Raw genomic sequence first — 13,202 nt, 5'->3', positions numbered from 1 at the left:
ATACAGGTCCAAAGATAACCACTGGTCAGAATCTCCATCTTTGTATTTGATGGGGAGCATTTTAACTGTACCTAGCCAGCTGCTCTTGGCTAGGTACATCCAGAACTATGACGGCAGAGACAGAACTGTGAGGGAAGGGAAAATAGGAAGGAAAAGACATTTACAAATAATCAGACTTACTTCCCATTGCAGGGATAACTCAGTGACTACTGAGAAGAGACTAGGAAGGTGGCACTTTATTCTCCTTACCTCTTTGCACCAAGAGATAATCCGGAAGTATTTTCATGCCAACTAATTACCGGACACGTAACTCATCCCATGGTGCTGATTTAATTTTTAAACTTGCTACAGGCACGCATTTCTACCATTCTCTGCTCATTAATTTGCAAGCTCAGTTGCTTCCACAACAACTTTTGCGAAATGTTATGTCAGTATCTACAGCTCAGAATGGCTAAAGTCAAGTTGAGAACAACACTCCGGAGGAAGCACATTTAAGTCATATTTAAGGGTAGGAGAATCCTTCCACCTTTCAGCCCCAAATATTTAAATGTAGCAACTTTACTTTTTGAAATTAGTAACTTACAACTTAACAATAGCTTAGGTTACCTAAAATAATTCAATAATAAAGCTGGATAATATGTAGGATTTGTGACGATACAAAATCAAAATTATCGTCTGTCCTGGCATGCAGCTGGGGATAAACATTTATTAGGTTGAAGATACACATCCTGCTGGTGATTTTGGCATTCTACATTATTTATTTTCTTTCCACTGCATTTAACCTTCCTAATTTTGAGGTGGCCTATGATGTCTTTCCAGTTAATAACTGAAATGAGTGACTGAGGCAAGTATCTCAATCAATTGAGTTTTATTAAGCCAGCTTTAGGGCACGCCCGGGAAAAGTGTGAGCTGCTGACACACCTGTGGCTGTCTGCACCTGTGGCTGTTTTTCTGAAGAGGCTTTCAGGAGGTTTTACATTTCAGGAGGTTTCTACATTTCCTTAAAGGAAGGGGGAAGGCATGTAGGAAGAAGGGCAGGTAGGCAGTAACGCGAATGGTTACATGCTTGTGAGATTTTACTTAGTGCCCAGTAAATCTAAATTTTACATAAGGTGAATGTTTGAAGAAAAAAATGGGAGTAACGGAAGAATCAATTATGCAGATATCTCTGGGTAGATAGAGGAGTGATGGATCTTGCCTTTATTCTGCACCTGGGAAGATGGGCTTGTAATCAACTTTATCAGTGTGGAATCAAACAGATTTTAGTTTTAGGCGCTAGACCTAGATTGCGGATCTAAAGTTACAATAGGCATGTCCTTGTTTACGGGAGGCCAGCAAAGATTTGACTTAAGAGTGATCTGTGGGGGCAGTCATTTGGATATGCTTGAGGCCTTTTACCCTTCTGAGGTGGTCTGGCTAATGCATAACGCTAGTAGCAGCATCTCATTCGGAAGAGGGTGTTACGTGACTCAGCCTCCAGGCTTAACCTTCCCTTTGGCATAAAAAATTTGGGGGTCCTAAGATTTTAAAAATTTTCTTTTGCACAGTGATAGGCCGTGCTAGAAAATATACACATCTTCCCCAGGTAATGCTCAGTGTTTCCCAGGGGAATACATGGCCTCTTTAGAGCAAACCACTCCATTCCTATAGATGATTCCACTTTAAGAGCTTTAAAAAAAATACCTAAATTCTTATGCGGCAAAACTTACGTCTCCCTCCATTGGACATCACAAATGCTTCAAATACCAGCACCCTGAGACCTATGTTTTCTGGGACATGGAATCACATCTCCAGGGACCGCATGAGTAATAGAAAGGAAATAACAGGAAACACCAATTTTCCACCTAATTTGAGATCTTGCCTCCGGTTGGGGTGAGTCCAGATGGTCCGTGATGAGCAGGACCAGAAGGCTGTTTAGCCACATAATACCCAGGATGGAGACAGACAGCCTCTACAGTATCACCTGCACCTCCACAGCCATACCTTTGCCATTCTTATGGAAGAGCAGTATGAGCTAAAAGGCTGGGATATTTGACTGGAAACCTAATACTCTCCTACTTAAAAATTTTAAAATAAGATTAAATGAACTCATATAATTGAAAGCACTTTGAAATTACAAAGTTTGATTTAAATGATGTAAAATATTAGGATATTATTAATATAGTGTTTGATCATATTGCCATTTAGCATGGATGAAATGAGTGTATATTATAAGATTTCTCAACATCTTAGATTTATCTCAATTAAAAATTTTTTCTCTTATTTTCTATTTATGTATTTTAATTTCTTTTAAACTACATATTCCCATACTAGCTATATCCAAAATCCTACTATAAATAAAATTGTTTTTAGCAAGCAGTAAGCTAAAGTAATAAAAATATCTCAAGTTAAAACAATTTTTAATAGAAACTGGGGCTTTGGATACAGCAAACAGAAAAGAAAAAAAATCAATATTTGTTTTTTCAGATTAGTGTTGTTTTCAACACTGGCTGCCAGAGCACATATTAACTGAGAACTTGCACTGGCAGTCAGCTAGAGACCAGGGGTTTACTTCTGGCTCCTTCATTGATAAGCTCATTCATTTTAGATTTCAATTTCATCTTTCTGAGTTTCACCTTCTCATCTATAAATGAGGAAAAAAGAATTTGACTAGATCATCTCTAAGGTTCCCCTCAATTCCATGATTTTCTAAAAATTAGAAAATAATTGAAATTAAAAATAATTAAAAATAGTTGAAGTTAAATAAGAAATCCTAATTTTTATAAAATTAATTTCAGAGATATCTGGGACTGTAACTGAGATTTTCTTTCTTTCTTTTTTTTTTTTTTTTCCTGAGATAGAGTTTCACTCAGTCACCCAGGCTAGAGTGCAGTGGGCATGATCGCAGCTCACTGCAACCTCCACCCCCTGAGTTCAAGCGATTCTCCTGCCTCAGCCTCCCAAGTAGCTGGGATTACAGGTGTGCACCACCACACCCGGCTAATTTTTTGGATTTTTAATAGAGACGGGGTTTCGCTATGTTGGCCAGGCTGGTCTCAAACTCCTAACCTCCGGTGATCTGCCTGCCTCGGCCTCCCAAAGTGCTGAGATTACAGGTGTGAGCCACCACGCCCAGCTGTAACTGAGATTTTCCATTTGAACAAACAACTAATGTCATTTCAGAACACTCCTTGCAGATTTCAAAAGGATTTTAATCTAAATTATGACAGAGGCAGATTTTAAAACAACACAAAACACCAATTTTGAAGAGGAATCACTCTCTCATTAACATTCCCAGAAGATAATATATACAAGGAGCCAATTACGTTTACATTTTCCCCTGGAATGCTCACTTTAGACAATCTGTTCAAGTTTAGAGCAAAAAGCTCTAGTGGGCTTTGATGATAGAGAGAAGACAAGTTTAGTTTCACCCTGAAGGCCCCAGCAGGTGAGGGAGGCCTCCTGCCACCATCTTTTAGTTAACAAAGGGAAACATACCCAATCTCAAAGCATGTAATAAATTCTATTCATTTTTCTAAATTTCAAATTTACTTCCAATATTTGTTAGTGTATCACAATGTTTCTAATAAAAATTTTCAGTATGAGAAGTTTTAAAACAATGATTAAAAAATAAGTTTTAAAATAACTCAAAAAATCACGGAAACCGTAAGGAAAAGCAATTCTCAAAGCTTTAGGGTGAGATAGGCAAACATCTAAAGAGCTTAATGTGTACAAATAAATGTTCTGTTAAAACAAGCAAGCCCTTCCTACTGTTTTCAGGAGGCAGGCAGCCCTGGCAGTGGGGGCCCCGGGGCATGGGATACACAGACACCACCAGGAAGGTGATGAACGTGGGGGTGTCACAGACTCACCGTATTCTCCTGCCTCTGTCGTAACTGTAAAGTCAAGTCACTCAGCATTTGACTGAGAGTTGCCCGCACAGCAGTGTTTATGCTACGCTGGTGACAGCTGCTTATGTACGTCTCAATGCACACCTGTTAAAGAAATAAGACAGCAACACACATGTCTGCAGGTATCAGCTTATTACCAACATTCTTTGGGATTGACCAGAGAGGATAGCAAATCCCTCTTAAACAGAAAGTCAGCCTGATTTAGGACTGGTTATTACTAAATATAACTAAATATATTTTAAATCCCTGGAAATTTGTTTTTAAGCATATAGGAAAAGTAATATTTCCCTAAGGAACCATTCTTACAACCTGTTCCTCTGAGCATCATAGGGGAATGCAAATTAGTGATTTTTAGATGTGCCAAATAATTCTATCTAGAATCAACTCAGGTGGCTGGAAATTAATCAGAAAAAGCTCCCTTCATAGTGAAATAGAACAGAATTTATTAACTCCCAGGTTGTGCAGTGTGGGAAAAGGGTTAGCAAAACCCTTTCTCCTGCTCTATGAATGAGTTTGACCTTGGGTCAACCCTCTAGCTGTGTTCTTCTGGAAATTTCATAAAGGCAGGACATCAGCTGTGTTACTACGTAGCATGGCTTATGGCAAAAATGTTTCCAAATTCCTACGCTACATCTGAATTGGGAGAACTGTGAATCAACTATAAATACCTGGTGGGTAGCCACAGGTTTGGGCTTCCCTAGGTTTACTGACTCTTCGAATTGACACGTCCTCTGCAGGAACTCTGCAAACTCTGCTAATGGAGTTGTTTCAGAAACATTGGTCCTATTTGGGACATGGGGCTTCTAGACCAAGGTGACTGCACTCACTGAGATGGCTCTCATCTCCTTGCACCTATGCTGTCATCTGAGAGCCAGAGGTTCTTCTCTAGGCTGCTGTGAGGACCCCCAGGAATAACAATGCCTAACACTGTCCTGCTTCTGTTTCCTGTCCTGTGTCCTGCAAAGTGAATACAACACCAAGGGTGGCCTATTTGGATCTTGCAAGTCTCCATGTCTAGTTGAGCCTAAAAAGACCCGGTGGTGGCTACTACATGGAGAAATCTCAATTAGAAAAAAAAAAAATCCCTCATTTGATAATATGCTGCTGAAAGTCATGACTTTTCAGATTTTACTGCCTCTAATTCTTCTGAAAGCCACAGGATGGGCACGAAAATGCATGCTTTAAATTTGCCTCCTTTTTTTCTCTCCATAAGGCATTCAATTTTACAAAGCATATTTAGAGACACGAAAACAAAAAGAGGTGTTTAATTTCCTAAATTATTTTTCTAGGAATAGCTCCAAGATTATCTACAATGAAAATCCAGGGTTCTCACCTACATGGCAAATTTAATTTGATGACTGACAACTGAGATGGGCAAGAGACTACATTTTAATCTTTGTTGCTGCTTCTGCTTAAGCTGGGGAATTTTCTGCCAGGCCTCATGTTATCTTTTTCTTTCTGCTGTGCCTCACTATGTTTACCTAGCAGAATTAACTAGGTGAACATAATTTTTTTTTAAGTTTAATTTATCTCCTATTGAATGTTAATATTTCAAAGGAGCATTTGAAACTGAAAACTGTATTTGAAAAAAAAAAAGGCAGTCTTCTCAACCTCGACAAAACCCAACAACTCCCAAACCTACATTTGAAAGTTGGCCTAGATTAATTAATTTCATAGTTAAAAAGCAAAAGCAAGTTATAAAGTATTTATTTTTCATAAAAGTATTTAGGGCACATGACTTTTAATTCATTTTCTCAAATAACCATGGATATAGTGGATTTGAAGATACAATAATTCATGCACGCTTAGAAAAGAAAAGGTGTTTTAGGCCAGATGTGGTGGCTCACACCTGTAATCCTAGCACTTTGGGAGGCTGAGGTGGCTGGATCGCTTGAGCCCAAGAGTTTGAGATCTGCCTGGGCGCAATGGGGCAAAACCCTGTTTCTACAAAAAATACACAAATTAGCGGGGCATGGTGGTGCACGCCTATAGTCCCAGCTCCAGGCATGGGAGGATCACCTGAGCCTGGGAAGGTAGAGGTTACAAGGAGCCGTGATATTGTGCCACTCCAGTCTGGGTGACAGAGACCCTACCTACCCCCTGAAAGGTGTTTTAACCCTGAAATGCTTCTACTTTTGCATGTGATGAAATGGTTTTAAAACTTTGAAGATACATCTAAATGAGTGCAGTGATTCACTTTGATGAAGCCAAACTCTCCATCGTGTATCATTTGTACTTCATAATTTAACAGTTTTCTTTAAATCTTACATTTTCCCCAGAAATCTTTATAACTGTTGATCTTCAAGATCTATAAGCTCTGCCATTTTAAATTTATGGGGGAATTTTAAGCCTTAAAAGCATTACAGATGAAAGAGGAGCTATTTTGAGAGCTGAACTACACACTTAATATAAACTCTCTTGAATACTGAGAAATATACCACTATGCAATCTCTGTTAAAAAATTACATCATTCACTTTAGACTCATGAAAGAAAGTGCATGCATGAGGAACTGGATTTTATATAACGCGGTGCTGTAAACAGACAAGAACTTTCCAAATATCTAATGTATTTTTGTTTTAGTTTTAATGCCAGCACTGTTTTTAGTGTTTAGTTGCTAATACTATACATATACTACTGGATATGACTTATTGCAGTAAGCATTTTATTCAGGGAAAAGGTAAGCATGTTTACTCAGCTAAAAAAAGTATTAATTTAAGAAGCCCATTTGGCTGAAGTTGGGAGTATAAAGACTGAATATGACAAAAAGGTATCCCATTAAATATAAAAATTACCAGGTATTTGATGACATGGTTATCTTTAGGTACCCAGAAAGAAATGCTTTCTCAGCTATCTTGACATCTTCTAAAGGAAAGTTTCTTACACTTCCTGTAATAATATATTGGTAAACTAGTAAGATTCATAGAACTAGAGCTTCCATTTTTAAACCTGTTCATTGTATTCAAGACCAACTATTTTTAATGTTTTTCTTCCTCTACCTTAGGGCAGTACTAAATGAGCACACTGAATCACAGCAGCTAAGAGAATACCATGTCCAAAAGCAGGCTGAATTTCTGGGACAGAGCTCATGAGTTTCTTCTTTTATTCTGCCCATTATTGGTTCTACCTGCCCATGCTCTTTGCTTTCATTATGCAGAATTAACACTGGGAAAGCCTAAGTCCTGCACCTCTGCCAGAGGCTCAAAGGGCCAAGTCAAATACCCTGTGAAAAGCCCTATAGGCACCTGATCACAGGGAACACACAAAGATGCAGGGCAGTGAGGAGATTATAAGGGACACTTTGTGATCATTTCACTGATTTGTAAGCATCCAGCTTTATAACATGCTAAACAGAACTGAGAGCAAACACAAACGGTTAATGATACAAAATAAACCCCAAAAGTAGAAGGAAAAAGAACAAGAAAACACAAGTCTGCAGGCCATACATAAGAAATGAAAGCTTTACATCACTGAGTAAGTAGACTGATAGATAACAATACTAGGTTAAACCCAGGGAGAAATCACTAAAGTATTTACTATGAAGCAGCACAGTGGAACGTAGCTATATATATACATATATTTTTCAATATATGTTGGCCAAAGGGATCACAAATATTAAAGAAGATGCCACAATAAAAATGTGCTTAGTTTTGTAAAATACATATGACTTTCACTTTGTTGAACTGTGCAATTACCTTCTCTTTCCCATCTGAATGGGGTTATTGGCACTGCTTTGTTAAAATCATGTATAATACTAGTAAGTTCCATAAAGAGGTGAGCTAGTATATTTTCAACTGGAAAACTTTTATAAGGATGAAAAATAATTTACAGTGATTAAAAATAGAAAGGATCAGAGATTAAGCTATAAAAAAGCAGAAGGAATGTCTTCTATGTAGGGAAGACTATAAATGCTTCTTGAACACATTAGAACCAGAGAAAATCTTGGCTCTCACTGTAAGTCTAAGTTTCACGATTAATCATGCTGACAACTCAGTTGCCAGGCTATTCCTTATTCTCTCCTTCCTAAGACAGGTCAACAGGTAGGTATGTGGCAAGAGGCATCTCATCAAATGGGTCCTGCTGATGCAAACACACCCCCCACCCCCACACACACGGGGTGAACTGAAGTTGTTTTATTCTTTCTAGGAAACAGCTGTCTAAGTCTGATCACCACGTTAGGTAGGGAAGTTTGCTAGTTTTCCTTTTGGATGTCAACTCAAAAATAAATTCTAAAAGTGCCAGGCATACCTGGAGAAATCTGATTGTGACTTGCCTCCTCCTCCTCCATGGTCTTCTTGGCTTAAGTTGGCAGATTAAAATGGCTTAAGACACCTTAACCCATCGATTCGTGCACCTTCCCAGGTGCCACCTACTTGGTCTAGAGAAGGTTGGCTGAGAACCAGTCCAAACTGAAGCAGAGACACTGGTCTGTGTGTCTTCTAACTCCAAACAACTTCTTCACAAGCCATGCAAGTAAGAGGTTTAAGGGAGGTATGGAAATTCCTTGCCAAAGAAGCACGTGCTCAAAGCCCATCTAGCAGTAACTAGCTAAAGAACAGACTCCTCAGAGGAGTCAAACCAGAATCAATAGAGACTGGCACACAGAAAAGAAAGGGTTTCAGGAAGGAAAAGTGAAGCTCCTTGAACTGCAATTTCCTCACTCTAGTGGTCTCAACTGGTTTGAGGCCGTGGTCCTGCTTCCATGGCTAGTTTTCTTGCCAGGAGGTGGGGTTACTCCTCCCAGTCTTGCAGAGAATATAACATAACAAGGTGCTTCCGAGATAAATAGATCAAGGCATCTGTGTACTTTTCTGCGGGATTATATCTGAGACTATCTGTTCCTTAATTGTAGAACATTTTATTTCAGGTATGTCTCAGAAATAATGCTATCATATCAGAGTAAAAGACGTATTGGCCGGGTACGGTGGCTCATACCTGTAATCCCAGCACTTTGGGAGGCCGAGGCGGGTGGATCACGAGGTCAGGAGTTAGAGACCAGCCTGGCCAATATGGCGAAATCCCAACTCTACTAAAAATACAAAAAAACTAGCCAGGCGTGGTGGCATGTGCCTGTAATCCCAGCTACTCGGGAGGCTGAGGCAGGAGAATCGCTTGAACCCAGGAGGAGTAGGTTGCAGTGAGCTGAGATTGTGCCACTGCAGTCCAGCCTGGGCAACAGAGTGAGACTCCATCTCCCCCCACCCCCCAAAAAAGTATCACTGAACATTTCAAGAGCTATAAACCAGCCCAATCTAAAAAATACTTTAGTGACAACTAGAACTGTTAAATTAGAACTGTTGGTGGCAGGTGTTGAGCGTCAAAGTTTTTTTCAAGCTCCCCAGGGCAACAAGTGAAACTATTACAAACCTCCCATCCTCTGATGTGTTATATATAATGCTCAGAAAAGATACACTATCCATATGGAAATATACTGGAAAAAGTGACATATTCCCTATGGCCACTTGAATCTATGGTCACAAAAAAATGAAATGAATCAACACTTGAGCTTTATATATATAAAACGCCATAGAACAATTATCTAACTAAATGCCTCGGTAAAGGTCCAAGGGTGTAAGACTCCTAAGCACTTCAGTTGGTTGCCAATATTATTATGGCAAGATTCTGCTAACATTCTCTAAGACTGAGGGGGAGCCAGGGAGCAATATAGCAGAGTGATTAACAGAACATGTTTGCAATATTAGAAGTCTGGATTTGAATATCTAGCTGTAGAAACTTGAGCAAGCAAACTTCACTTTGCTTGTATTCTTTATCTAGTTGTGGCAGAAATTAAAGGAGAATACATGTGAAATGCCACTTATTGCCATGCCTTAGGCACTCAGTGACTAGTAGCTATTATTGTTAACCAGTATATTAGAATGGAGGGCTGGCTGGATGGAAGGAATAACAATAAAAAAGGTGTTTTTCATACCCTGAAATTATGAACCTTAGAGGAAAAAACAATGGCCTTTGAGACAGATTTTGCTTGACCCTGATAGCAAGCTACAGAATCAAAGACTGGAAGTTTCCATAAGTCAATAAGATCAAACCAGCAAACACTCATTTATGAAACAGGCTTTCTGCTTTTGAGAAATCCCACAGAGAAGCCTTCGGCAGGTATAAAAAATCTTTCCAATGGAGCAGGCTCACCGCAGCCTCTGCCTCCCAGGTTTAACCAATTCTGCCTCAGCCTGCCGGGCAGCTGGGATTACAGGGATGCGCCACCATGCCTGGCTAATTTGTATTTTTAGTAGAGACAGGGGTTTCCCCATGTTGGTTAGGCTGGTCTCGATCTCCCAACCTCAGGTGATCCACCTGTCTCGGCCTCCCAAATTGCTGGGATTACAGGTGTGAGCCACCGTGCCCAGCCCCACCTTTTTCTTTTACTCCAAGACCTTGGCAATTTCTGCTCCCACAGCTTTTTCCTATATGAAGGTAACTTTCCTTGGAAAACTCAACATATCTGCTACTCTGGGCATAATATTAACAGAAATCTTGGGCTCAGCTTTCAATCAATGAAGAGAAGGGCTATGCATCCATATGGAGTTTTAGTAATGATTTCATGAAATTGAACAGAAAGCATTTGTTGGATATTTCATAATTGTCCATTTTTATATTTGGTAATATTTCTTATGCTTCCTGTCACAGAGGATGCTGTTCTAAGAACTTTTCATTATTGCAGTTTAATTAAGCAAGTTAAATTTAGATACACAAATGAAGGGTGCCCTCTTATTTACATTTTGAGAGCTTAATGATCCTTTTATAGTTTCAGAACCTTGGGGAAATAGCCTCATTTTTCATGCTTAAGTACACATCCCACTTCCTGATCAGCAGGTTTCAGGATAAACACTATTCATGAGTAATAGTCAATGCATACAAAAGTAAGCAGGAAGAGAACATCTAGATTCCTTCTTTACATTTCCACAGGAGTTTTAAATGGTTTATTTTAAGGTGCTTTTACAAATTGCTTCCCGATTTCAAACGTGGCAATGGCAAATATTTCACATTTACCATGTGGCTGGACTTGCACTAAAAGCTTTTTATATGGATTGTATTTTTCTTGTCTAATTAGCACAACCACACTATGAGCTCAGTATCACTTATCATTTCATCTACAGAGAGCAAACATGAGGCTGGGACATGTATCCGAGGCAACACCACTAGGCAGTGTAGAGCCGGCTTCATATCTAAGCAGTATGACTCCAGAGCCCATTTTTCTCTCCCACCAAGTTCAAATGCCTTTATCATTATATTGTTCTTTGGCTATGATCTGTTGCTGTTGTTTTTCCTTTCCTCGTTTTGGAAGAGGCCACAGTGTTTCAATGTTGCATCCTATCTGGACGGGCCTGCTGAGTCTTTTTATTTTGGCTTCCAGATACTCTCAGTGAACACCCTTCACTCGTGCCGAACTTGGTGGTGTGTGCCTATTATTCAGGAATTATATTTTCAATCATTCTGACTCTCATTCAAAAACTGGTTCTCGTGAGGTTGTTAGTATCAACAACCTCAATCCCTGGCAGCCCTCTCCTCCTGAAGACCCTCTGCTCCTTGTCTCCCCTTCCCCCCAGTTCCATCAGCAGGGGCAGTGGCTTGACACCTCCCCTCTCTTCCTTCACATGGCAAAGGGCTAACAAGCCTCTTACACACCAATCCTGCTTCTTGCTATTTTCAGAAACAACACTGTCTTTTGAAAAGTGAACCTGCAAATAATGAAAGAGCTCACAGGGCTCTCTTAAAATTCAATTAAAAACAAATGCAAATAAAACAAATACAGAGTATACATACAAATGTGTTAAAGGAAAGTGTTCTTTCCATCTGTATCAATCCATATTTTAAAAGTGACTTGTATTGTAATGAGAGGTCAGCTGATTGGCTGCTGCTTTCTCTTTTGACAGTCACATAAAAATTTTCTACATGCTCAAAAATAATTTTCTCTTAATTTTCACTCTTTAATACCACCTGATACCATAAAAAGCACATGTATCTGCTAATATAAGTTATCTCCATGAGTGCTGATAATTAGCCTTTTTCTCCATCATTTCAGAACTCAGAAAATCATTCCTCTTTGTGGTTTGAATGTATACTCTTATCAGAACATACAAATCCTATAGATATTCTTTTCAAGAAATGGAAGGGAAATTATTCCAAGCATATTAAAGTTCAGCTTTGAAATGATAGTGTTTCCAAAAGCCAAAGACATATGCCAGGCATTCAAGAAGCCAAGTTTTCTGTTGGACATATTCTTGGGTGTGCTGGAAGGCACACATTACTCTGGGCTGCAATACAGATTGAAATGAGAAGGCTTTTCAATGATCATTTCAAAAGGCATTCTTCAGGGTTTTGAAGATGGGGAGGGGATTTAATCTATAAACATCTCTCTAAATCTCTTACTTGGTTTCTTAAAAACTATTTTTTTAAATCAAATGCTTTTCAATGAACTGTAGGCAAATTAGACCGAGAAAGCAATACGCCTGGGTGGAGCAGGGTAAGGGGAACCAGTACTGTTATTTACGTGGTGAAGGCCTCAAGTGAAGCAAACGTAAGCATGCAGGGCTCTGAGACACACGGCATTACAACTAAGGATGGCGCACCACACAGCATGCTTCCCACAGATCAATTCCTTAGCGGAAATTCCCCACGGTAGTAATCAGAGAAAGATTCACTCCAGTGCTGGCGCTTAGTTCCACCCCAATATTTATCCCAGTCAGAGATAAAGCAGCTGTGAACAGGAGGCACAGACACAAGCAGTACTCACCTCCGCGATCTTCAGCACGGCACTCCCATTCAGATCAAATGTTGGCGTGTAGGTGATGCATAGTAAAACCTTTAACAAGGTGAGAGATGAAAGAGACAAGGGGTTAACAGTATGGAAATTCACTGTTGTTTCATATGCCATTTGTGCAGTCCCGTTTTTATGATTCCTTTGCTATTTGCTTTACCTAATGTTTCTTTATATCCCACCCACTGCTTTCTCATTAGTGGCCACATGTTGCCTAATAAAGTAGAGACCATCCTGTAAAAAATAAAGGCTGCTAATCTCTCCCCATGGAAAGGGCTTGCAAGACTGGCCAGAAACAGCATCTCTCAACAGCTCCAGGAGGTGTGTCCAGTAACAGCAAAAACCTCAAAAGAGTTGTTTAGTAGCAGTCATTTTAAAAATGCCAGGCTTAATGCTAGGCACTTCACATGAATTATCTAGGTTGACCTTCTAAATAAGTGTTATTATTATTGCCCCCGTTTTACTGGTGAGAACACCAAAACTCCATGAGTAAATATGTTACCTAAGGTCATACCTAAGGTAGCAAGTTGTTGAACTC

The 13,202-nt window shown here is 39.5% G+C and overlaps 1 protein-coding gene across 3 annotated transcripts in view; it reads right to left on the bottom strand.

Moving 5' to 3' along the window:
* ARFGEF3 (ARFGEF family member 3) overlaps nucleotides 1-13,202 on the bottom strand; it is a 175,941-nt gene that overhangs the window by 94,817 nt on the left and 67,922 nt on the right. For 2 of the 3 annotated variants that reach the window (XM_518767.7, XM_016956383.4), the window contains exons 5-6: nucleotides 12,641-12,709; nucleotides 3,852-3,974 (exon numbers count right to left, since the gene is read on the bottom strand). In XM_518767.7, the coding sequence (XP_518767.2) occupies nucleotides 3,852-3,974; nucleotides 12,641-12,709 (192 nt within the window). Of the gene's footprint in view, nucleotides 1-3,851; nucleotides 3,975-12,640; nucleotides 12,710-13,202 lie in introns of those variants that run through there. The other variant, XM_016956384.4, reaches the window with a different exon arrangement.

This window comes from Pan troglodytes, chromosome 5 (assembly GCF_028858775.2).
Source record: "Pan troglodytes isolate AG18354 chromosome 5, NHGRI_mPanTro3-v2.0_pri, whole genome shotgun sequence".
Taxonomy (NCBI): Eukaryota; Metazoa; Chordata; class Mammalia; order Primates; family Hominidae; genus Pan; species Pan troglodytes.
The sequence above is the reverse complement of the archived record's forward strand: the minus strand, read 5'-3'. Positions and strand labels throughout refer to the sequence as shown.